The 24609-nt window shown below is 38.2% G+C and overlaps 1 protein-coding gene across 1 annotated transcript in view; it reads right to left on the bottom strand.

Annotated features, from left to right (window-relative positions):
* GOLPH3 (golgi phosphoprotein 3) overlaps positions 1-24609 on the bottom strand; it is a 63767-nt gene that overhangs the window by 4665 nt on the left and 34493 nt on the right. The window contains exons 2-3 of the mRNA XM_040630518.1: positions 15930-16061; positions 8975-9089 (exon numbers count right to left, since the gene is read on the bottom strand). Coding sequence (XP_040486452.1) covers positions 8975-9089; positions 15930-16061 — 247 coding nt within the window. The remainder of the gene's footprint in view (positions 1-8974; positions 9090-15929; positions 16062-24609) is intronic.

Raw genomic sequence — 24609 nt, 5'->3', positions numbered from 1 at the left:
ACCGATCTTCCTACTTCTTATGTTCCATAAATGAGTGAAACCATATGATAATTGTCTTTCTCTGCTTAACTTATTTCGCTTAGCATTATCTCCTCCAGTGCCGTCCATGTTGCTTCAAATGCTGTGAAATCATTCTTTTTGATGGCTGAGTAATATTCCATTGTATATATTGACCACATCTTCTTAATCCAGTCATCTGTTGAAGGGCATCTCGGTTCCTTCCACGATTTAGCTATTGTGGACAATGCTGCTATGAACACTGGGGCCCCTTCTCTTCACTACGTCTGTATCTTTGGGGTAAATACCCAGTAGTGCAATTGCTGGATCACAGGGTAGCTCAATTTTTAACTTTTTAAGGGACCTCCACAGTTTTCCAAAGTGGCTGTACCAACTTGCATTCCCACCAACAACGTAAGAGGGATCCCCTTTCTCCATATCCTCTCCCACATTTGTTATTTCCTGCCTTGTCAATTTTTGCCATTCTAACTGGCTACGGTGGTACCTCAATGTGGTTTTGATTTGAATTTCCCTGATGGCTAATGATTTTGAACATTTTTTCATGTGTCTGTTAGCCACTTGTATGTCTTCATTGGAAAAGTGTCTGTTCATATCTTCTGCCCATTTTTTGATTTGATTATTTGTTTCCTGTGTATGGAGTTTGAGAAGTTCTCTGTAGATCTTGGATACCAGTCTTTTATCTGTAGTGTCATTTGCAAATATATTCACCTATTCCGTGGGCTGCCTCTTAGTTTTTTTGACTGTTTCCTTGGCTGGGGGCATCACGTTGCCGGATTTCAAGCTATACTACAAAGCTGTGACCACAAAGCCAGCATGGTACTAGCATAAAAACAGACACATAGACCAATGGAACAGAATAGAGAACCCAGAAATGGACACTCGGCTCTTTGAGCAACTAATCTTTGACAAAGCAGGAAAAAACATCCAATGGAAAAAAGACCATCTCTTCAATAAATGGTGTTGGGAAAATTGGACAGCTACATGCAAAAGAATGAAACTTGACCACTCTCTCACACCATACACAAAGAAAAACTCCAAATGGATGAAAGACCTAGATGTGAGACAGGAATCCATCAAAATCCTAGAGGAGAACATAGGCAGCAACCTCTTTGACATCAGCCACAGCAACTTTTTTCATGACACATCTCCAAAGGCAAGAGAAACAAAAGATAAAATGAACTTGTGGGACTTCATCAAGACAAATTTTCTTTTTTGTACCTTTCTGTATTTTCCAAATGATCTCCAAGGAACATGTATTTTTTTTTTTAATTGAAAAAAAACACTATAGCAATTCTCTAAACTAGAACACGTTAAAGATCAACCACAGGCACTTTTATTATATGCAAAAGCAGTAAGGTTGAAATTTTATAATATTGAGAGAAAACAAACTATATTGTCTAACCACTAACTGCTATGTAATTTAAAATAATAAAAAATTCAGTTCCTCAGTTGTCCTAGCCATGTTTCAAAATGCTCAACAGCCGTGTATGCTGTCTACTGATTGGACAGTATAGAAATAGAACATTTCCATCATCACAGAAAGTTCCAGCGAACAGAACTATCTTGAAATATATTACTATTCAGTTGGCCATAAACAAAGAGTATTTTACCATATGACTTAACACTAAAGAATATGAGGGTATGGCAAGAGTAATCAGACTTCACAAGTAGACCCTCTGACCTTACACAAATAGAAACCTGGATAAAATATATGAAACAACTGTTTTCCAGTGCTAGTCAAAAGGCAGTCCTGAGCGGGGAACCTAAGTGAGCCATACTACTGCGCAAGCTCACTATCTAAAGGCATATCTCAGGCAGCAAAGCAGGACAAAAGACCTCAAACAGAGCACAGGAATAACACTGTGTTTAAACAGGTGGAAAAAAATTTTTTATTTAAATTTAAAAATTTAAAAAGGCAGAGACTAGAGTTCCAGGAAGCTAAGGCAGCTGAAATACAAAGAGTACTGGAAAAGAGAGAGCTACGAAGAACAAAAGTTCTAGAAATCCATATGGTGTTCCTCTGAGTGTGCCTGAAAACAAAGCCACACAAGTTAAGGTGAGAAACTCTGCAAAGCTAGGAAACAAAAAATTACCCAAAGGCTGTAAGCTGAACAATTCTAAGGGTTCACATGGGGCTGGCGCAAATGAGTGCCAAGCAGACTGAGTGGAAAGGTCTCACTGAACACCCAGGACATTCAGAAGGGACTCCAGAAGGATCACGCTTTTGCAGTAGGCCTAAACCAGCCCTTGAGGAAAGACTGTTCTAGACCTGGCCTAATGGAGCTTAAAAACAAAGTGATGCAGAAGTAACTCAATTGCCTACCAAAACAAATTTCAACACTCTTTAAAGAAAAACAACAGAATCCAGCACTCAACAACATAGCACTCACAATGTCCAGCAACCAATAAAAATTACTAGGCCCTGTAAAAACGTGACCCAAACCAAGGGGGGGAAAATTCAACAACAGTGAACCAAATCAGACATGACCCAGAAATGACATAGAATTAGCAAAGATTTTAAAACAGCTATTTATAAATATCTAAATAATTTAAAGGAAAACATGAATGCAATGAAGAGAAAGTAAGAGCTATTTTTTTAAAAGAATAAATGATCTGGAAGTGCCATTTTGCATTTTGTGATTCACTCTGAAAAACTAGGGACTTGAAAGAAAACTGTCAAATAAAAAAAGGTTGGTACCATGAATTATTAGTAAACTGAAGTCACCTCCTATATTAAAATAATAATAATATTTTCCATAAAAACCCTAGCAAATCAGCTTCCACAAAAGAAAAATGATCATTGCATTCGATTTCCTGGGTAACCTTAAAAAGGAAAAGAAATATATTTGGGGCCCTATTAGACTTTAAAACCTAAGAGTATAAAAGAAAAATGTAACTCAATAATAAATGAAATTCTATTATTTCAATTTCTAGTGTTAAGCCCATACCTACATTTAATGTTAAGAAATGATTAAAATAGTTACTTGATGAAGCTTTATCGCATAACCGGTTTTAACAGGCACTCTGGAGCCAGACTGGTAAGCTTTGAATTCCAACTTGGTCATTTTCTAGCTTGCAACCCTGGGCAAGGTTTCTTAACTTCTCTATTCCTCTGTTTCCTCATCTGTAAAGTCAAGATTAACAATTCTACCCACCTCATCAGGTTATTATGAGGATTAAATGAGCTAAAGACATATCAAGTTCTTAGAACAGAGCCTGGTACACAGTTAACACTCAGCAAATGTTAGCTATTATCACACGCAGAATCGGCACTGTGACAGAAAGAACTTCACGTATTCATAATGCCCTAAAAATCATATTTGGTACTAAGAATACAAACGTAAGTAAGACATTTCTAACTCTGAAAAATTTTTAAATCAGGTAAAAGAAACATCCATAATATAATTAGTTATCCTGGCAAGAATAAGATGTGTAGGATCATAAAAACCATATGAACAAGGAGCCCAGAGGGAGTAAGAAATTATCTGGGTTTGATGTAAGGGGCATTTCTACAGTAGGAGAAAGAACTTTCAAACTACATCTTGAAATCCCTCAGGAATCAACATCCTATGAAAGGAAGAGGAAGGGCGCCTGGGTGGTTCAGTAGGTTAAGTGTTTGCTTTCAGCTCAGGTCATGATCTCAAGGTCCTGGGATCGCACCCCAAGGCGGCGGGCTCCCTGCTCAGCGGGGACACTGCTTCTCCCTCTGCCCCTCCTCCCCCCTCACACTCTCTCTCCCTCAAATAAATATTTTTTTAAAGAAAGAAAAGAAAGAAAGGAAGAGGAGCCTGCATTACAGGCAAAAGAAACAACCAAGTGGAAAGGCAGCAATGATATGCAGAATATAACGAGCCCTGGAATGGAGTCACACATCTTTCACAGGTGCTACGATTTTCATTTTTTAAGTTTGTACCAACCCATTACCTCCCCCAAAAAATGCCTGCCTGCCGTACCTTTCACCAGACAGTTTGGGGTTTGTGTTTTCTAGTATCACTGGCATGAGGTACGCAGCCTAACACACTAAGCAAGAATTGGCTAGGTTGTGTTTTCTGACCTTCTTCTGACTTTTGGAAATTTAAATAAACATAAAATAATCAATAGCCGAATTTATGTAAAAGCCCATAAATAATAGTTCAACTTTAAAATTAACTAACTATGCTTATAATAATTTGTCAATTATCAAAGTAGTGCTTTTGCCTGGCAACTCACTAGTCAAACAGAAGGGTATTCCGTGCCTCAGAGAATATCTTGGCTATCTATAGAGTTCCAAAAGTGGGGGGCTGGGGGGGAGGATCAAGATTATTCTGGCAAGTCCACAGTTAAACATCTCTTTGCAGACTGAAAACACAAAATCCCTCTAATGCTGCTATACAATGATTTTTTTTTCCTCATGGGAAATGAATGGGATTAGCAATTTACAACTTACTGTTTATTGTACTGAAGTCATACTAAGATTTACCCACTCTATCCACAATTAAATCTTATATAATACAACAAATGGAACAAGTAATGGTTACAAAGTTCCTATGAGAAATTCTCAATTCCCAATATGCTACTTTACAATTCAGTATTGCTACTAAAAATGAGAAGAGCCTAAACACAGACCCACCTTCAAATACGGTGTTCTATGATTGGACCTTCTTATGGGCTACAGTTTCTGCCCCAGAAGAAGTAATAAAAAAGGGCTCAAACATCATCTCCCTTTGCAGTAATTCACTCAAAGGGAGCAATCTCACCTGCTCACTCCAATACAAATGTTATTCAGACCTCCTCAGATATATGAAAAAATGAAGAAATCTCATATGCAGAAGGCTGAAACAGTGTGGGTAAAACGCAGATGTTGTTCAATACTTTTCTTGGCACCCCAAAAAAAGGTACAACGAAATAAATGAGTGGTGAAAGTGTCTTGGCATCCTGACATTTCTGCCGTTTGTTTTAAAAAATAATAATAAATTAAGCTAAATCCAAAGAATAAAGTCACCTCTTAAATTAGCATACTTAAGACACCACTATAAACTGGGATGGGGGTAGCTGGATGAGTGAATATACAATAAATGTTTAAACTATCACCTAAGCTGCTTCAATTTAAGCAGACTATCAGATACCTTTTAAATACTTTGCAATAAATGCCTGATGACTTTAAGTGTTCAGAACTCTAGATTTAAAGATGTTACTGTGATCCATATTGCTATTCATCAGCTCCTAAATTATTCAGGATGTGAAAGGATTTTATAAGTTATACAAGCAAATTAAAATGTATAGAAAGTATTTGCAGTTCACTTTTTTGTAAAGGAAATTGTGAGAAGTACATACAGAGAAGAAATGGTTATTTACGCCCACTGCCCAACAATTACTTCAGAGAAAATGACATACTGAGAGGTACACCTTAATATTCTGCTGCGAAAAAACTTCGATATTCCTTGACGTGTAACAACCAAAAGCATCTTTGTTCATAAATCTGGAAGTCTAGTGACACCTTGTGACCAAACTCATCAACTACATGTCAAGATTTCAGAAAATCACAGTAAGTAGTCTTTGTCTCAAATATATGTGTATTTATTAATTTTTAAATTAATGAGACATATAAGTGCTTATAATATACTGGTAGTATGAGCATGTATAAATGTATAGTGTAAGTAATGGTAATATGAACCCCTGGGTACCGCCACCCTCAGGTAAACAAGATCCATCTGTCAGACCTTAGGCACCCACGTGCACCTTCTCTGCCTCACAGGTAACCGGCAGACCAACATGCTCTCTTCTACATACAGACTCTCGCCTCCTCTGCACATATCCGCCAACAATACAGCACAGTACCACAGTCCTGGCAAGCGGCAGCAGTCCCAGGCTTAGCTGCAGGAGGACAGACAGGCCCACCAATTTTACCTCTCTGTAGCCCCTCTGAACAAGAGCACTTCCTTCCATCTCCATCTCATTATTACTCTTCAAAGGCCTAATCCAAGTTCTACTTCCTCTTCCAACAACTAACACTCCCAAGGATTCCTCTTTTCTCGGAGCTACTGCACTTTCAGAGCACCGTATTGCTAAACCCTCATCTCTTACCAAATTATTAGAAATACACAATTTTTGGGATGCCTGGGTGGCTCAGTTGGTTAAGCACCTGCCTCCTGCTCAGGTCATGATCCCAGGGTCCTGGGATCGAGCCCCGCATCGCGCTCCCTGCTCAGCGGGGAGCCTGCTTCTCCCTCTGCCTGCCGCTGCTTGTGCTCTGTCTGTCAAATAAATAAATAAAATCTTAAAAAAAAAAAAAATACACAACTGCTCCCCAAATGCACTTTAAGATGTTTCAGTATGGAAGCACTTCAAGTTTCACAGCACCTCTGTCAGTAAAGCTGCAATAACTGGTATCTGATATTACTCATTACCTGGAACCAACTTAACATCTTCAGAATTTAATATTCAACAAGCTGGCTGCAGAACTGTACAATTAAAAAGTCAAAATGGTAAATGCTATGTTGTGTATGCTTTACCACAATAAAAAAAAATGCTTTAAAAAAATCAGCAAGCTATCCATACTTTCATCAGGCAAGAAGTAGATGCTTTCTTATAAAGAAATGTGCTTTTTTTTCTCCTTCTCTCATTCTGAATTCTCTACTTTTAGGCTAAAATTACAGGTCATTCCTAATGTATGTCAGGAACACATGACTAAGGTGCTACAGGTGCTGTAGGACTAAGGTCCTACAGATAGGCGAGCACTGATGGCCCCCTAAACATCGCAGGATATTGCTTTAAAACCGTTCTGAGCAATTAGCCTCGCAGTTTACCCAAATTCCTAATTCAAATGGACACTCGGAATCATTTACTGAGAACAAAGTGGCCTGGGATGGACTCACAGCATGAGTGAGAAGTCCTAAGGCTTCTGAGGCTTTGGGGTTGCTTGTTTCCACAGCTTAACACAGCCTATCCAATATAAGGTAGCGTGAGATAGTTTCTGATGTATTTAAATACTTCTGAGAAAATCGTCCAGACTTCTGCCATCTTTTCACTCTCCAATCAGGTGAGAAGAGTGCAACAGCCCAACTTGGTTCAATTAGCACTTATATCGAGTACTGAACAAGATACAGCCACCTTATATGTTGAGAGTCAACCTTCCTGCACTCCATACTCCTTGTATGCCATACCTGCATGACAGACATATAACCTGTCAAAGGAAATCCCAATGCACCATTAGCACATATGATGTAAGCTTGTATAAAGAGGTGGCTGATGGACAGAGGGGTCTGAAACATCCCCACAGTGCTAACTGGCACCGAAGTGGGTATCAGTAACATTAACACAAGACCCAACTACATTCCATAAAAGAACACCACTCTGACCTACCTGCCAAAAAAATTAACTACAACTTTGAAAAAGCCTGCTTTTAGCCAGTTGGGAACTTAACTACAAATTCCAATATGCACTACCAGAAGTGGTAATGGGCCAACAGGAGCATGACCCAAAGATTGCTTAGGTGATCTCCAGAGGAAGTACAAAATGATCCATCAGGGTACAGTGAGAAATTATTAGCACTTCTATTTTTATCTGAAAAAATATTTGCTAATATTTAACATATGGAGTTAAAGCCCTGAGTCTCTGTTAAATGGCCATTGTCACCAATAGACATTAAGTGGAAGGCTAACCCAAAGAAGGTTGACAACATGCTGGGCAATGTGACATATAGTATTGGTAGGTGCTAAGCAAGAATCTAGTTTATAACCAAACAAATCCTGATCAAATGGGCAAAGTAATTTTAAAAGATTCCTGCAAAAGAAATTATAATTGAACATAGCACCAAGGGGGAAAGGGGGTTGAGTTAAAGTTTCTCTTACTCAATGAAGTAAAAAGAACCTTTATTAGAACATCTACAAGAGGATGGCCAAAAGAGAAAAACTGCAAAATTAATCAAAACTATCTTGTGAATAAGCCTGTTTTCTATCAGTAACAACAAAGAATGAACACTGCCCTAAGTGTAAAGTGCCCACTGTTGCCCTATTAGCTAAGAATGGAATATATGTATTCAATCTTAAATAAACAAAGATGCAAAACTCACAGTTTTTTACTGAGAGAACATCTTATAATAGGATTATTTTTAGAAACTATAAGTTAAAAAAAACTGTAAGTGAGAAAAAAATGACGTTAATTACCAATCTAACAACATCCATTATGTTTTTAAAAGTTAAAGAACAGTATGTTTGAACATGAACTAATACATGTACACAGAAGCGATGTTCTATGTAACAGTAAAGAGGAAGAGCAAGAGAACTTACGTCCTATATTCCACACTTAGGTCCTATACTAGGGCTCTCTACCTAGATTAGACAAATACACAAATAACTTTCAGTGCTGTCAACCAAGTATTTCAGGTTCTCCTTCCTGGCTTCACTTTCCTATCTCCTTAACATTAGGGGAAGCCACGTGACTTGCTCTGACCAATGAAACTGGAACCATGTGTCCTCTCTGAACAGAAACTATGAGCCTGAATGATTGGCTATGCTCATCTTCCTTTTACAATAGTGACAGACAGTGCTCCAGATGGTGGCAGCTCTATCTGCCTGCCTGGCTGCCAAAGTGAGAATGAAGTGGCCTGTGACTACTTATGACGAGTGAAAGTCACCTGTTGTTTAAAGCCACTGAGGTTTGAGGGTTGTCTGTTATCACAGATTAACTGAGTCTACCCAGTGTAAGGTAGCATGAGGTTATTATGATAAAAAATGGTGGAAGCTCTAAGGAAGAATATTACGTTTCACTGAACATCTATCTGCTCAGTCTTGTTAAAACGGGGTGAAATTTTAAAAACCACTATTTTCCCCATTCAGTGACTAATAACTTTCAAGTCGGCCTAAATAACTAAACAAGCTTTTGGCCATTTTGTGTAAGTTCCTCTCAAAAGAATTTAAAGCTTTTAGAAAAGTCTTTTAAACAGAACTTAGCTTTTAGTTTACACACAAAATCTTACCACTAAGTAATTCAATCCAGTTCTGGACCGTTTCTGGAGGCTGAGTCTCCTTAACATGCTTTAGAGCTTCATCAAGAAGAACATCCCCTGTTGGAGCATCTGACTTACAGATCACCTAAAATGTAAGCAATAAGAATGAAATGATCCACTAATTCTTTCTTCCGACCATCTCTTTAAATGAAAAACTTAAACAATTATACAAACAGTTCATTATACTTAAAAGTCCCTAGTGTGTTCGTGCAGTGTCAAGGTTCAGATTTTAAATTAATTCTCTACTAAGAAATCCAACATTAAAAAAAAAAAAGAAAGAAATCCAACATTTATACCTAACCAGATTAGCCACTATCATGAATGAAAATAAAGTTAGTGTGCAAGAATTTGTAAAGCAAAAGGCTAGAACAGTTTTTACTCACTGTTAATTCTTTTCATTGCTAAACCTTGGGCTAATCAAGAAATTCATTTTTTAAACATTTATTAGTTACAGAAATAAACTCAATTATATGCAATTGCATACTCAATTCAGTATATGATAAAGGTGGCATTTTACAGCAGTGAAGAAATTAATTTTTCAATAGATGTTATTGAAACAACTGGTTAACCAATTAGAATTAAAAATTAAGTAAGACTTGGCTCCTCAGAGCTTATACCACAACGGAAGATAAAGATTTAAATACAAAATATAATTTGGGGGGGTGAGAAAGTTTTTTCAAAATTGTGGCAACTAGCAAAAACCTTGAAAATACCAACAGGTCTGGTAACAAAACAAAAAAATTTTTTTTTTAAGATTTTATTTATTTATTTGACAGAGAGAGAGACAGCCAGCGAGAGAGGGAACACAAGCAGGGGAAGTGGGAGAGGAAGAAGCAGGCTCATAGCGGAGGAGCCTGATGTGGGGCCCGATCCCATAACGCCGGGATGACGCCCTGAGCCGAAGGCAGACACTTAACCGCTGTGCCACCCAGGCGCCCCTGGTAACTACGAAACTTTTTAAAGCTAAGATGGATACAGAATCCATCTAGAAGTAGAAAAACACAAAGCCGGGGAATAAGAGAAGAAAATGCTGTAGGGGCACCTGGGTGGCTCAGTTGGTTAAGGGTCTGCCTTCAGGTCAGGTCATGATCCCAGGGTCCTGGGATCCTTGCTCACCGGGGAGCCTGCTTCTCCCTTTCCCTCTGCCTACTGTTTCCCCTGCTTGTGCTCTGTCAAATAAATAAAATCTTAAAAAAAAAAAAAGAAAAAAGAAAAGAGGAAGGAAGGTGGGTGGGAGGGAGGGAGGGAGAAAATGCTGCATACTGCTTTAGCCAAGTATTAGATATCTGCAGCCTTCACTGAGTTCTTGGCTAAGCAACAAATTTCTAGTTTAAATTCTAGAATATCAAATTTTAATCTGTTATATTACTTTATGTTAGCTATTAAAATGTCATACAATTTTAAAATATTATTTTTTAAATGCAGCAGTTCTCCCTTAAACTTGTCTTCAACACATGTCCTTCACCTTTCTGCTCAATCTTCTGAAAGGCTAAAAAATATATAACGATATGTCTATTTCCGAGACAGCATGACCCAATAGGAAGATAATCATAATAACAAATGCAAGCCACAAAGCTTTTTAAATTTTTGTAGTTATATTAAAAAGGAAAAGAATTATGTGAAATTAATTTTAATATTATTTTACTTAACCCACTACAGTCAAAATATTAACATGTAATCAGTATTTTTAAATTGAGATATTTTACAGTCTTCCTTACCACGGTTAAGTTTTCAAAAATCCAGTGTGTTTTTATTCACAGCATGTCTCAATCTCACTAGCCACATTATAAGTGTCTGGCTCACAGACACATGTGGCTAGTGGCTACAGTGCTGGCAGATATAGAACATTTTCATCATCACAGAAAGTTCTACTGGACAGTACTACTCTGGGCCATGCTTTTAGTAAGGGGTCAGAGAGAGTAAGAAAAAAGGAGAACCTTGGCAGAAAAAAGTTGTCTGTTTATATAATGTGTTCATGCCACCACTTCTGACCTCCCACTTACTCCTTAAATTCACTGCAATCTGGCCTCAACACCCACCCTATGCCCACCCTCTGAGACACATCTTACATCATGTCACAATAACCTGGGTATGGGAGGATCCTTTTTTCTCATGAAATTCTCTCCCCTCAATCTCTAGGAGATGGGACTACTCTTCTCCATCACCTTTGCAATTACTCCACTCAATCTAGTTATCTTTCACTTGGATTAGGTTTCCTAACTAGTTTTCCCAAACTAGTTTCAATCCATTCTCCTTACTGATATTTTTAAAAGGCAAGTCTTACATATTATCTCAAGGTTTCTGCTTAAAACTCTTCAATGCCTCAGAGTAGTTCTAAACCCCTTAACAAAATTCAGCAATCTGTGGCTCACTAATAAATATGCTCTGCCCACACCTTTAATTTCTATTTAGTGTACTGCACCTTAGAGGGGAACCTCATTCTTAAAGATGAACAGTTAACCAAGAATGACAAGATACTGAAAGAAAACCCTCAATGTCAAAGAAACCAAAAGACAGAAAGAACAAACTTGAAGGAACAGATAAAAGAAATTTTCAAAAAGAGCCACAATATTCTTAGAGACTTAAAAGAAGATATTACATCCATGAAATAAGAGGTCGTGATAAAACAAAACAAAACACAAGAAAAGGCTCCTGGAAATCAAAAACATTAGAACCACATTAAAAAAAACTCAAAAGAGGGTTAAAAAAAGGTAAGGAAGGCCAAGAGAATGCCAATTATATCTTAATAAAGCTAGGAAACTAAGAAACAGAAAGAAAAAAGACTAGTCAAGAGGTACACATCAAACTTAAAGTTCTAGAAAATAGAGCAAAGATGTAAGAAATAGAAGAAAACTTTATAAAACCAAAACTCAACATTTCTAGATTGAAAGAACCCATGCATAACAAATTTTAATGTATATGCTGCCAAAGTGAGCACAGAATAATGAATTTTAACAGACCCACATCAAGGCATATTCGTACAATATCGGAACACCGGGGATAAAGAGAAGATCTGAAATGCTTCCAGACAGGAAAACAGGTATCACACAAAGAATGAAAATCAAAAGGGCACCAGATTTTAACAGCAACTTACTCTGTATACTAGAGGACAATGGGGAAATGACTTCAAAATTCTGTGGGAAAATAATTTAAATCTAACATTCTATTCCCAAACTGTCAAACGAAAATGAGGTAAAGAAATTTTCAGGCCTGCAAAGCCTCAAAACATTTTCCTCCCACAAGGACAGAAAAAAAATTTCCAGAAACAGGGGGTTTAAAGCAGTAAAATGAGACAGGAGTCCCAACAGAATCAAACCATAACCAGTCCAGACTGAAGCACAAGGCAAATTCTAATGGAGTTACCGGATGTATTTGAACATCTGAAAATTAATGCTAGTTTTTCTCAGGGGGAGCACATAAGAAAAAAAAGGTACAGAGAAAAGATTTTTTAAGAAGAAAATTATTAAAACTCTAGGGGAAAAAAATGAGGGGCGCCTGGGTGGCTCAGTTGCTTAAGCGTCTGCTTTCGGCTCAGGTCATGATCCCAGGGTCTTGGGACTGAGCCCCACGTTGGTCTCTTTGCTCAGCGGGGAGCTTGCTTCTCCCTCTCCCTCTGACTACCGCTCCCCCTGCTTGTGGGCTCTCTCCTGTCAAATAAATAAATAAAATTTTTTTTAAAAAATAAAAGAAAATATCATAGGATATAACCAAACTCTGAAGGGTTAACATAACTGTAATAATATAAAACAATCGTTATGGTTTTACAAAAAATTATGACATAACTCTATCAGGAACATTGGGGGGAGAGATGAGTGAGTAGTATTAAGAGAGCCAAATGTTCAACTTTTTTTTTTTTTCTCTCATCTTTTCTAGTAGAAAGTTAACAGCATTTTAAAGTGATTTATCAACAGACGGCAGGGGAAACCTGGTTGGCTCAGTCAATAGAGCATGTAACTCTTGATCTTGGGGTTGTGAGTTCAAGCCCCAAGTTGGGTGTAGAGATTACTTAAAAATAAAATCTTAAAAAAAAGAGATGGCAGTATAACCTCATTTAGAAATATGGACATATCAAAATCATTAGCCATCAAGGAAATTCAAATCAAAACCACACTGAGATAGCACCTTACGCCAGTTAGAATGGCAAAAATAGACAAGGCAAGAAACAACAATTGTTGGAGAGGATGTGGAGAAAGGGGATCCCTCCTACATTGTTGGTGGGAATGCAAGTTGGTACAGCCACTCTGGAAAACAGTGTGGAGGTCCCTTAAAAAGTTAAAAATTGAGCTACCCTATGATCCAGCCATTGCACTACTGGGTGTTTACCCCAAAGATACAGACGTAGTAAAGAGAAGGGCCATATGCACCCCAATGTTCATAGCAGCAATGTCCACAATAGCTAAATCGTGGAAGGAGCCGAGATGCCCTTCAACAGATGACTGGATTAAGAAGTTGTGGTCCATATACACAATGGAATATTACTCAGCTATCAGAAAAAATGAGTTCTCAACATTTGCTACAACATGGACGGCACTGGAGGAGATAATGCTAAGTGAAATAAGTCAAGCAGAGAAAGACAACTATCATATGATTTCTCTCGTCTATGGAACATAAGAACTAGGATGATCAGTAGGGGAAGAAAGGGATAAAGAAAGGGGGGGTAATCAGAAGGGGGAATGAAACATGAGAGACTATGGACTATGAGAAACAAACTGAAGGCCTCAGAGGGGAGGGGGGTGGGGGAATGGGATAGACCAGTGATGGGTAGTAAGGAGGGCACGTATTGCATGGTGCACTGGGTGTTATACGCAACTAATGAATCATCGAGCCTTACGTCGGAAACCGGGGATGTACTGTATGGTGACTAACATAATATAATAAAAAACCATAAAAAAAAAAAGAAATATGGACATAAATGCCAAAAGTTATAACTAAGAGAGCTATAGCAAGTTGAACAATGATCCCCAAGAGGTGCTCAGGTCCTAACCCCTGGAACCTAATCCCCAGTAAATCTCTGTAGATGAGATTACTTTAAATTAGATATGGAGATGATGGGGCACCTGGATGGCTCAATTGGTTAGGCGTCTGACTCTTGATTTTTGCTCAGGTCATGATGTCAGGGTCAGGCTCCATGCTCAGCGGGGAGTCTGCTTCTCTCCCTCTGCCCCTCTCCCACGCAAGCCCACGCTCTTCCTCTCTTTCCCTCTAATAAATAAATAAATAAATCTTTAAGAAAAAATTAGATATGGAGATGAGATCATCCTGGATTGTCAAGAGGGGCCCCCAATGCAATGAAAACATCCTTATAAAAGACACACAGAAGAGAAGGCAGCATAAAGACAGAACAGAGAGAGAGAGATGTGGCCAAAAGTGAAGGAAATGCTGGAGCCACCACAAGTTAGGGAGAATTAAGGAACAGAATCTTCCTTAGAGCCTTCTAGGAGAGCACAGCATATGCTGGCCTCCAGAACTATGAGAGAATACATATCAGTTGTTTTAAGCCTTCAAGTTTGTTGTAATTTGTTAAGGTGACCCTGAAAAGCTAATACAAGGACAGAAAATGACTGCCTCTCAGGAGCAGGACTAAGGAGTGGGGAAAAGTGAATAGAAGATGGCTATTTTTTGTTATAAGCCTTTTACAATTTGATTTTACAACTATTATATATGTATTACCTTAATGAAATCAATAATTATTTTATTTCAATAAATTAAATCACACTGGAGTGTTTTTCCAAAGGACTTACCAACCACCTAGTTAAGGTCACACAAATAGACTAAAACAGAAAGCCCATGCAGGCAGGGAACATGTCTCTTGGTCTCCACAGTATAGGGTAGACTTAAGCATTAAATAAATATTTGATGAAGAAATAAATGAACAAAAGAGCAAATAATTTGCTGATAACCAACACAAAGCTGGTTCTTGTTCCCACAAAAAGAACTAGTATCAAAATATTTTCACTTTAGATCAGGGCTTGGTAACATTAATGCAAAACTTTTTATAATTACTATAATTAGTAGCAACCTCTGTGTATATTTCATTGATAACTATAACACATTAAGGGTTTTTTTTCCTCTGCATAAATCTATGGCTGAGAATAAAATGGAATAAAAAAATTGTATTCTGCTTTATGATATAGTTCTCTAAAAGAGAATTTTAACACCAACATCATACCAGCTCATTTAACTCTACTTTGAATGACTAGATTAAATTTTAAAATAGCATGAGCAGTACGTTCTGCTATACAATGTTTACTCTGCAAAGAACTTTCAAGAAAGCCATTAATGTGACTTTCTTTCCTATAGGATTATGGCGTATCAACAAAAAAATGTTCAGTTCTAACCTAAAACTTTGTAGGTTTCATTAAGATGTTGTATTAAAGGAAAAAAAAACAGTTTTGAAACACCACGGCCCCAAGAAACACAATGACAGATTAGAAGAGAAACAGTCTTGAGTATCTGAGATTGAGGATGGAGTTAAAAATTCTAATAACTAGCCAAAAAAAACTATTTACACAGACCTTACAGTAGAGAAGGTAGAGATCTAAAAAGTATTCAGATTCTGCTAAAAAGCCCAACAGCCTACGGATAGTTAACCTGCACGATAATACCTTTTGAGTTTGAAACAAAGTTATGTCAAGTCTTTCCAAAGTATGGCATGGCTTTCAGAAGGAGCAAATGAAGTCTGGAGTCTTTTTGAATATGCCGATGCAGGGACCAGTGAGTCTCACAATGAATTTATTACATTAGTCATTATGTACAAAGAACCAAGAAACCAAGAATGCAAAAAAGACATGGAAAAATGATTTCCGATAAAGTCTTAACTTTAAAATCAACTTCTTTAATTCTTTAAAAATCTATTAGTAGAAACTTTCATTTTTAGTCAGCACAAACTTTTTAAAAAGGATATGTTATTTTGCACTCCTCTTACCTTTCTTGTTAACAGACTTTTACGTCTCATTCCACAAGCCTCTAGTTGTAACCTTCCTCTGAGTGCTAATTCAATTAACATACAGCCACGTAATCCAGATGATATACAGTCATTCCAAAATGATGTGTAACCCTAGTTAAAATAAAAGGTGGGGGGGAGAAAACAAAAGAGCTAGTTTACTTTGAATTCAGATTCAAAAATAGAAATAGCCTTAGCCAAAGTTGTTTTTGGTGCCTTTTACCTTTTGTATCTTTTCATAATTATAATTTTAAATAAAATACTAAAAAATTATAATTATTATACATTACTGATCTAGATTTTTCAGGTGTTTATTGTCTTTTCACCACTAATCCTTACATGCAGATAAACAAATAACTTTGGAAGTCAGAGGTTTAAAAAGATAATGTCTATCACTCTTCATTAAAGTTACATGCTTACAAGGCTCTTGCAGATTGCAAGGACCTGGGCTTATTCAGTTAACCCCTAATGATAGCGGTTTATCATTAGTATGTGTGGGCAAGTTTAAAAAGCTCAGGAAAAACAATCTAGCCCAATGTGGCCTCACAGAGAATTAAAACATCATTTATTCAATGCTTTTTAGTATAAAAACACAAAGCTAATTATGATAGAATACATCAGGAAATTTATGTGAGGGCCCATGCCTAAAGTTCTGAATAATAAGCATTGTAAAGTTATCAGATGCACACACCTCCCCGCCCCCCAAGAGAAAGTTAAGGGCAATATCCAAGGTGGAAGAACAACCAGACACAATGAGACTGATGGACATCCAGAGATCTGGGGGATACTCAAATCAACCGGATAAAGTCTGGGCACTTTTTCAGTGAATAACTGGAGTTTTCCAAACTATGAAGCCATGAACTCTGCCATCTACCAATTTAAAGTATCCAACTCAGGAAAAAGCAGAACTTGGTTCTCAGAACAAGGTAACATATAATCGTGGTAGGAGGGAGAGCAGGCCAAGCAATTCTGTGAAGAACATTCTGTGAACAACAGACAGCCTAGGATTAGGGAGAGGCCTAGACCCTTGATTCTGTCACTCTCTCAAGGTCAATCTTGGTTTTGCCAGGTCACAGTGGTCAGCCTGTGTATCTGAAGATGACTGACTGACCATCAAGATCCATGGGATTCCACTACTGACACAGGGACTTAAATTAGCGTAATGAAGCTACCACTCCTGAGGGAAAAGGCTTTAGGAAAGCAAGAATTTAGATTAAGGGAGCCACAAAGGGATAAACAAAATAGGGATTTAAAGAGGCCAATTTAAATATGAGGCAGGGGAAGCAGAAACTGACTGGATTTGGGAGAATACTTTTAAACTTAACAAATGGTAGGGGTCTGATTAAGACTGCCACAGGGAGCCTGCTTCTCCCTCTTCCTCTGCCCCTTCCCCTGCTTGTACTCTCTCACTCTCTCAAATAAATGAATAAAATCTTTTAAAGTAAGACTGCCAGAGGTTTAGCGAAGTGGTTAGTGAGACCAGTAAGTTACAGAGGTTAGGTAAAATCCATGGCTTGTGTACCCATGCCAATTACAGTCCTGAGAAGCCTGGGAATAGATGCCACATGAAATTGAAGTTATAGATGTCTGGCTTCTACTGACCTGGACATAGAGCTGGAGCTCCCAGGTAAGCCTTTACAAACGGTAAACAACAGAACACACCTCGTGAAGGAGTAATGCATGTGGACAGTACCACACCCTGTCTCTGCCTACAAGCCTGGAAATTCTGGATGAACAGTACTGAAAAGCCCACATTTGCTAGCAGAGGATGAAATATGTCTCAACCTCAACTGCTCCCAAAGTAATGGTATACCCAGAAAGGTTAGCAAAATGGAGTCTTTAATAATAGACTTTAAAGATCCACATTTAAGTGAATAGCTTTTGGGCATTACCACTAAAAGACATACACTGAAACAGAATTAAATTCACATGGGAAAGCTGACAAATGAGCATGGACAGTTCTGTAGCAAAACATGATCAGGAATTAACCAGGTTGGGGGAGGGAAGAGAGAGAGAGGAGGAGGAATACTAAAAAGGGCAAAATTAATTTTAAAAATTTGAATGGTATAACTGGATCAGATGACAATGCTATCCCTGAAATTAAGTATATTAGAGGAAAAGCAGTAGACTGTACATAAGTCAAGTGAATCTGGCTGTGACGTAGACTAGAAAGATTCTGCAGTGAATTCATGCCCCAACACACGTACGACAGACCACCAGTGGTGACAAAATTACTCAAAGTTAAAGTGCTAAGGAGCCCTTTAGTCTTTTCATTTCTAATGCTAATCTTAAAACTACACCATATCAATCCCAAAACATACATTTTAAAAGCTTACAGTCTCTATATGGATGATGAATATTAACTAAATCTATTTTGGTAAGCATTACACAATATTCAGAAATCAAACCATCATGCTCTACACCTTAGATTTACACAGCGATGTATTTGCCATTTTTCTCAATAAAACTGTTGGGGCGGAAAAGTTAAGTATCTCTAAAATTGGGATGCATTTCAATATAAGATTGTACCTTAAAGGAAATGTCATATTATAGCTATTGAGCTAACCTAAACCCACGGAAGAGAGAACAGACATGTGGCATAGGCCCCACACGTCTAGAGCAGTGTAGTAATGAATTAGGGTCCAACCTGTCAGTTACACGGAGTACTTTAAAACTTCGTACAAGACTGGATAACCATATCCAGGCATGCCACCAATCTACCTACCTACCTTGTTAAAAGATTTTATAAGGGCAGGTCAAAAGCAACCACTGCCCAGAAATAAGTCAAGCAGAGAAAGACAACTATCATATGATTTCTCTCATCTATGGAACATAAGAACTAGGATGATCGGTAGGGGAAGAAAGGGATAAAGAAAGGGGGGTAATCAGAAGGGGGAATGAAACATGGGAGACTATGGACTATGAGAAACAAACTGAGGACTTCAGAGGGGAGGGGGGTGGGGGAATGGGATAGACCGGTGATGGGTAGTAAGGAGGGCACGTATTGCATGGTGCACTGGGTGTTATACATAACTAATGAATCATCGAGCCTTACATCGGAAACCGGGGATGTACTGTATGGTGACTAACATAATAAAAAATCATTAAAAAAAAAAAAAAAAAAAGCAACCACTGCCCAAAGGATATTGTCCTCAGACAAACCATTACCCCCTGAAACAAATTACAAGAGCCTGTAGTCCAGTTAGGACAGTTACATAGTCAGGGCATGTTGAGTTTGTGCACCCATAAAAATTTACTTCATCTGTTAAGCAGAGCAAGCCAGGCACATTAAGAATAACAGTTTAAACAGGTGAGGAAGACCTGGCAATTTTTTTTTTTTTAAAGATTTTATTTATTTATTCGACAGAGATAGAGACAGCCAGCGAGAGAGGGAACACAGGGGGAAGCAGGGGGAGTGGGAGAGGAAGAAGCAGGCTCATAGCGGAGGAGCCTGATGTGGGGCTCGATCCCACAACGCCAGGATCACGCCCTGAGCCGAAGGCAGACGCTTAACTGCTGTGCCACCCAGGCGCCCCAAGACCTGGCAATTTAAAGCAGTTTATGATTTGGCTCAAAAGGCACAACTATATACATTTGTAACCACGCTGTGAGAAGGTAAAGAAGCCCCGATAATGATTACGTATCCAGTGACACCACACAGCTCTTGCACTTGGAAGTCAATAATCATTTCAGATCCCTAAATGGGTTTGAGATTCTACCACCAGCAATGGAATATTTTCATGCCTGTGGTGGGTCTAAGGATAGGTACTCAAAGTTCAGAGTCACACTACGGGAAGCCCACTGGCCAGACAATCTACCTACTGATGAAGCAGCAGAAGCTGCACTAAGAATACCAGCAGCCACAGGACCTTGAGGATGCCCCCCCACTCGCTGTGGAAGCAACAAATGGGGGTTAGAAGACCACAAGAAAACAATTTTGGGGCCCTACAAGTTTGTGATGAGAAATCAGTTCCAATATTTTCAGACATAAGGATGGGAGAGGCAGAGATATTCCAAGCCGAGATACCCCATAAAATCCAGAGAAACATGACTTCATTTGGTTCATGAGTCCAAAACAAGAGGGGACATACAAGCATAGAGGATGCGGTAAAGCATCTGCCTTCGGCTCAGGGCATGATCCCTGCGTTATGGGATCGAGTCCCACATCAGGCTCCTCCGCTATGAGCCTGCTTCTTCCTCTCCCACTCCCCCTGCCTGTGTTCCCTCTCTCGCTGGCTGTCTCTCTGTCAAATAAATAAATAAAATCTTAAAAAAAAAAAAAAAAAAGACCCCCAATATGGTCATACTGATGAGCTGGGATACTAGAAAATCGAAAACGGGAACATTTAAAGATATCATGTGCAGCTCACAAGGCCTCCAACAAAACTAAGAAAAGAACACAAGAGACAAGGAATCCAAGGGCCCTGGAAACTAACTCAAAGCACCTCTACTTGAATAACAACAAATAATAACCAGATAAGTAGAAATTTTCCCAAAGGGATGTAGGCTAAATTAATTACAGAGTCCTACTTCAATCAATCTTTTGTTGTTCAGAGTCCCTGGAATCACAGACTCACTCAGACAAATGGCCAAACTTTAGGGCAGACCTCCTGAGGTTGTGGAACAGAAACTGAGATAAATTACCTATATCATATAGTACACCATTCAGACGCAAGGAGCCACGAAGAATGAATGGTACAATAACAAATGAGGCAATGATCTCAGGGACATGCTCTGCAGACACAAGTCTTCCTTTGGTGGCAGTTCTAAGGTCTAAATTTAGAGGACAGAGACCACAAAAAGCCCAACGATGGTACATGTCTAAGCAACAACCTCCAACACAGCTTTTTCTCAGTCATAAGATGATATTTATTTGGATCTCTATTTGCTTGATTGCCTTTATTTCTCTCAAGTGGCTCAATTTGAATGGGGGAAAAGGGTGTTGTTTTATTGGGACCCTAAAAATGCAAACACTGAGTTCTCACCAATTAAGTTACAAGCTCCAGAAGTGCTTAATGAGAAGCTTTTTGTCAAGAATCAAGCCCACCGGGGCACGTGGGTGCTCAGTCAGTTAAGCGTCTATCTTCCATACCATGTTGAATTCTGGGGTGATCAATGTTTTTTAGAAATGGCTTTCTAAACAGACTTTCCTCAGCAAAAGAAAATGTCAGGTTACCAAAACATTTGGCGTTTACTACCAAACCCAATCCAAAAGTTGTACAAGTGAGACCTCTCTTGGTTCACATATACCCGATTTCGAAACTGTGCCCTCTTCTTCAGATTCTACAGAAAGGGGTGACTGTGTCCTGTCACATCTAATTGGACCAGGAAGGACAAATCAAAAGTTTCCCTCCTGGAATCTAACCTGGGGACACAGTCTGGGTCAGTCACATGTTTGGGCATGGGCACTGGCACATGAGTTCTAACTGACTGTGTGACTTGCAAAGCCACCGGATATTTTGTCCAAACAGTTTGAGAATGAAGGTAAACAGAAAGGAAAACAGAAGGGAAAAAAAAAAAAAGGAAACAGAAGAGATATGCAGAACAGAAATGAGAGAACACACAACGTTGACGCAGACCAAGACATACAGAACAGACATACAGAGACAGACACAAATATAGAATAGCATCCTAACATCAGAACCTTCCTGTTTGGGCTGTACTCCTGAACACCTGCATCTCCTTATCTTAAACTACTTCGAAGGGATTTTTGTTCTAGCAAGCAAGTAACTTCTAATAAAGCTAAAAGGAATTTAATGAATTGACATTATGTATCTGACAAAGGTCTCTAAGTATAGAAACTACAACTAAAAGATTTACATAGGCCAACAAATATTGTGCAGGGCTAAAAAAATTCAAATTTGCATCCACTTAACTAGTCTGTTATGACGATAAGGGCATCTGCTTATTTCATAAATAAACAGTCCAATCCACCCGTGTTATCATTTGTAAGAGAGCAAATTAGGCTTATTAATGAAACAAATGCCACTTACAATTTAAGTAACACATTCCAACTAATCTCATCTAATTAGAAGCAAATTAAATCCTGATATTCCCAACCTTATGAAAGTAAAAAAACACACATACACGTAAAAAAAAAAAAAAAGACACACATTAAAAAAGTATTTACAGGGGCGCCTGGGTGGCACAGCGGTTAAGTGTCTGCCTTCGGCTCAGGGCGTGATCCTGGCTTTATGGGATCAAGCCCCACATCAGGCTCCTCCGCTATGAGCCTGCTTCTTCCTCTCCCACTCCCCCTGCTTGTGTTCCCTCTCTCGCTGGCTGTCTCTATCTCTGGCAAATAAATAAATAAAATCTTTTAAAAAAAAAAAGTATTTACAAACAGACAAATTCAAATTGAGGGACATTCTACTAAGTAACTGGTAAGAACTAAAGGAAATCATATCTAAAGAATTAAAGGAAAGAATGACAATGACTCAAGAAAGACAATGATTCATCAAATACAGAATCTCAGGAAAGAGATGAAAATTTTGTAGTTAGAATTAATAAGTGAAATGATAAGTTCACTAGAAGAGCTCAACAGATTTGAAATGCAAGAGAATCGAGGAACTTGATTTTGAAGAACAGGAAGAAAAAAGAAGAAAGAATGTCAAGTATACTTCAATTAAAAAAAAGAAGAGAAAGAAAATGAAGAAAGCCTCAGAGACTAAGGTCTTCAAAACTCCCAGAATAGGAGTAAAAGGAGCTGGGAGTAAAAGGAGTCTCAAAAAGAGAGAAGGCAGAAAAAGTAAAGCTAAAAATTTCCCGAACTGGGAAAATATTCATCTAAGATCCAAATGCTCAACAAACTCCAAACTGAATGAACATAAAGAGATCGTCAACCTAGAAACGTCAAACCGTTCAGAAAAATCTTGAAGGCAGCAAGACAAAACAATTTATCACATATAAAGGAACAACACAATCAGCAGTTAACTTCTTACTGCAAACTGTGGAGACTGGAGATTAGAAGGCACTGAGATAACATACTCGAAGTGCTGAAAGAAAAACTACTATCAACCAAGAATCTATACTCAGCAAAATTATCCTTCAAATATGAATGTGAAACAAAGAATGAATCTGTTGCTGGCAGATCAACCTGATAAGAAATTAACCAAACAAAGTCCTGCTGCTAAAAGTCAGATGATATTTCAAATCTATACAGAAGATAAAAAGTTAATTTAAAAAACTGTGTTTACCATCAGAGAAATTCAAATCAAAACCACAATGAGATACCATCTTACACCAGTTATAATAGCCCAAATTAACAAGACAGGAAACAACAAGTGTTGGCGAGGATGTGGAGAAAGGGGAACCCTCTTACACTGCTGGTGGGAACGCAAGCTGGTACAGCCACTCTGGGAAACAGTATGGAGGCTCCTCAAAAAGTTAAAAATAGAGCTACCCTATGACCCAGCAATTGCACTACCGGGTATTTACCTCAAAGTTACAGACGTAGTGATGAGAAGGGCCATATGCACCCCAATGTTCATAGCAGCATTGTCCACAATAGCTAAATTGTGGAAGGAGCCGAGAGTCTCTATCTCTGTCAAATAAATAAATAAAATCTTTAAAAAAAAAAAAAAAGTTAAAAACAGAGCTACCCCATGACCCAGCGATTGCACTACTATATATTTACTCCAAAAATACAGAGGTAGTGAAAAGAAGGGGCAGATGCACCCCAATGTTCATAACAGCAATGTCCACAACAGCCAAACTGTGGAAGGGCATCCTGCCCTTCAACAGATGAATGGATAAAGAAGATGTGGTTCCTATATACAAAGGAGTATTAATTCAGCCATGAGAAACGATGAATACCCACCATTAGCACTGACATGGATGGAACTGGAGGTGATTATGCTAAGTGAAGTAACTCAAGGAGAGAAAGACAGTTATCATATGGTTTCACTCATACGTGGAACATAAGGAATAGCGTGGAGGACCACAGGGGAAGGGAGGGAAAACGGAATGGGAAGAAATCAGAGAGGGAGACAAACCATGAGAGACTCTGGACTCCGGGAACCAAACTGAGGGTTACAGAAGGGAGGAGGATGGGGGAAAGTTGGGGTAATCAGATGGTGGGTATTAAGGCGGGCGTATGTTGTGATGAGCACTGGGTTTTATACGCAACTAATGAATCGCTGAACACTACATCAAAAACTTATGATGAACTATATGCTGGCTAACTGAACATAATAAAAAACTAAAATAAAATAAAAAACTATTTCCTTTTTCCTTTTAAAAACTTATTTAAAAGCAAACGTTGCATAAAAATAAGTACAAAACACTACTGTTGGGGTTTTAACATAAATTTGTAGTATTTCTGACAATAATGTACATTAAGAAAAAATGCACAAAAGAAGGAGTAAATAAAACTATATTGAAATTTCTGTATCTTGCTGGAATTAAATGAGTATTAATTTGAAGAATGTGATAAAGACATATGTTGTAATTTCTAAAGTAACTATTTAGAAAAAGACTTGAATTAATATAGGAAAGAAGGAAGAAGGGAGGAAATTTAAATGGTAGAATTATAATTTTCTATTTAACACAAAAGAAGGCAGTAAAGGAGGATTAGAGGAACCAAAAGGATTGATATAAAAAACAAAGAGCATAGTGGCTGGCGTAAACTGAACTCTACCAATAATTATGTAATTGTGAATAA

This window comes from Ursus maritimus, unplaced genomic scaffold (assembly GCF_017311325.1).
Source record: "Ursus maritimus isolate PB19 unplaced genomic scaffold, ASM1731132v1 scaffold_15, whole genome shotgun sequence".
In the NCBI taxonomy this organism is placed as follows: domain Eukaryota; kingdom Metazoa; phylum Chordata; class Mammalia; order Carnivora; family Ursidae; genus Ursus; species Ursus maritimus.
The sequence above is the reverse complement of the archived record's forward strand: the minus strand, read 5'-3'. Positions and strand labels throughout refer to the sequence as shown.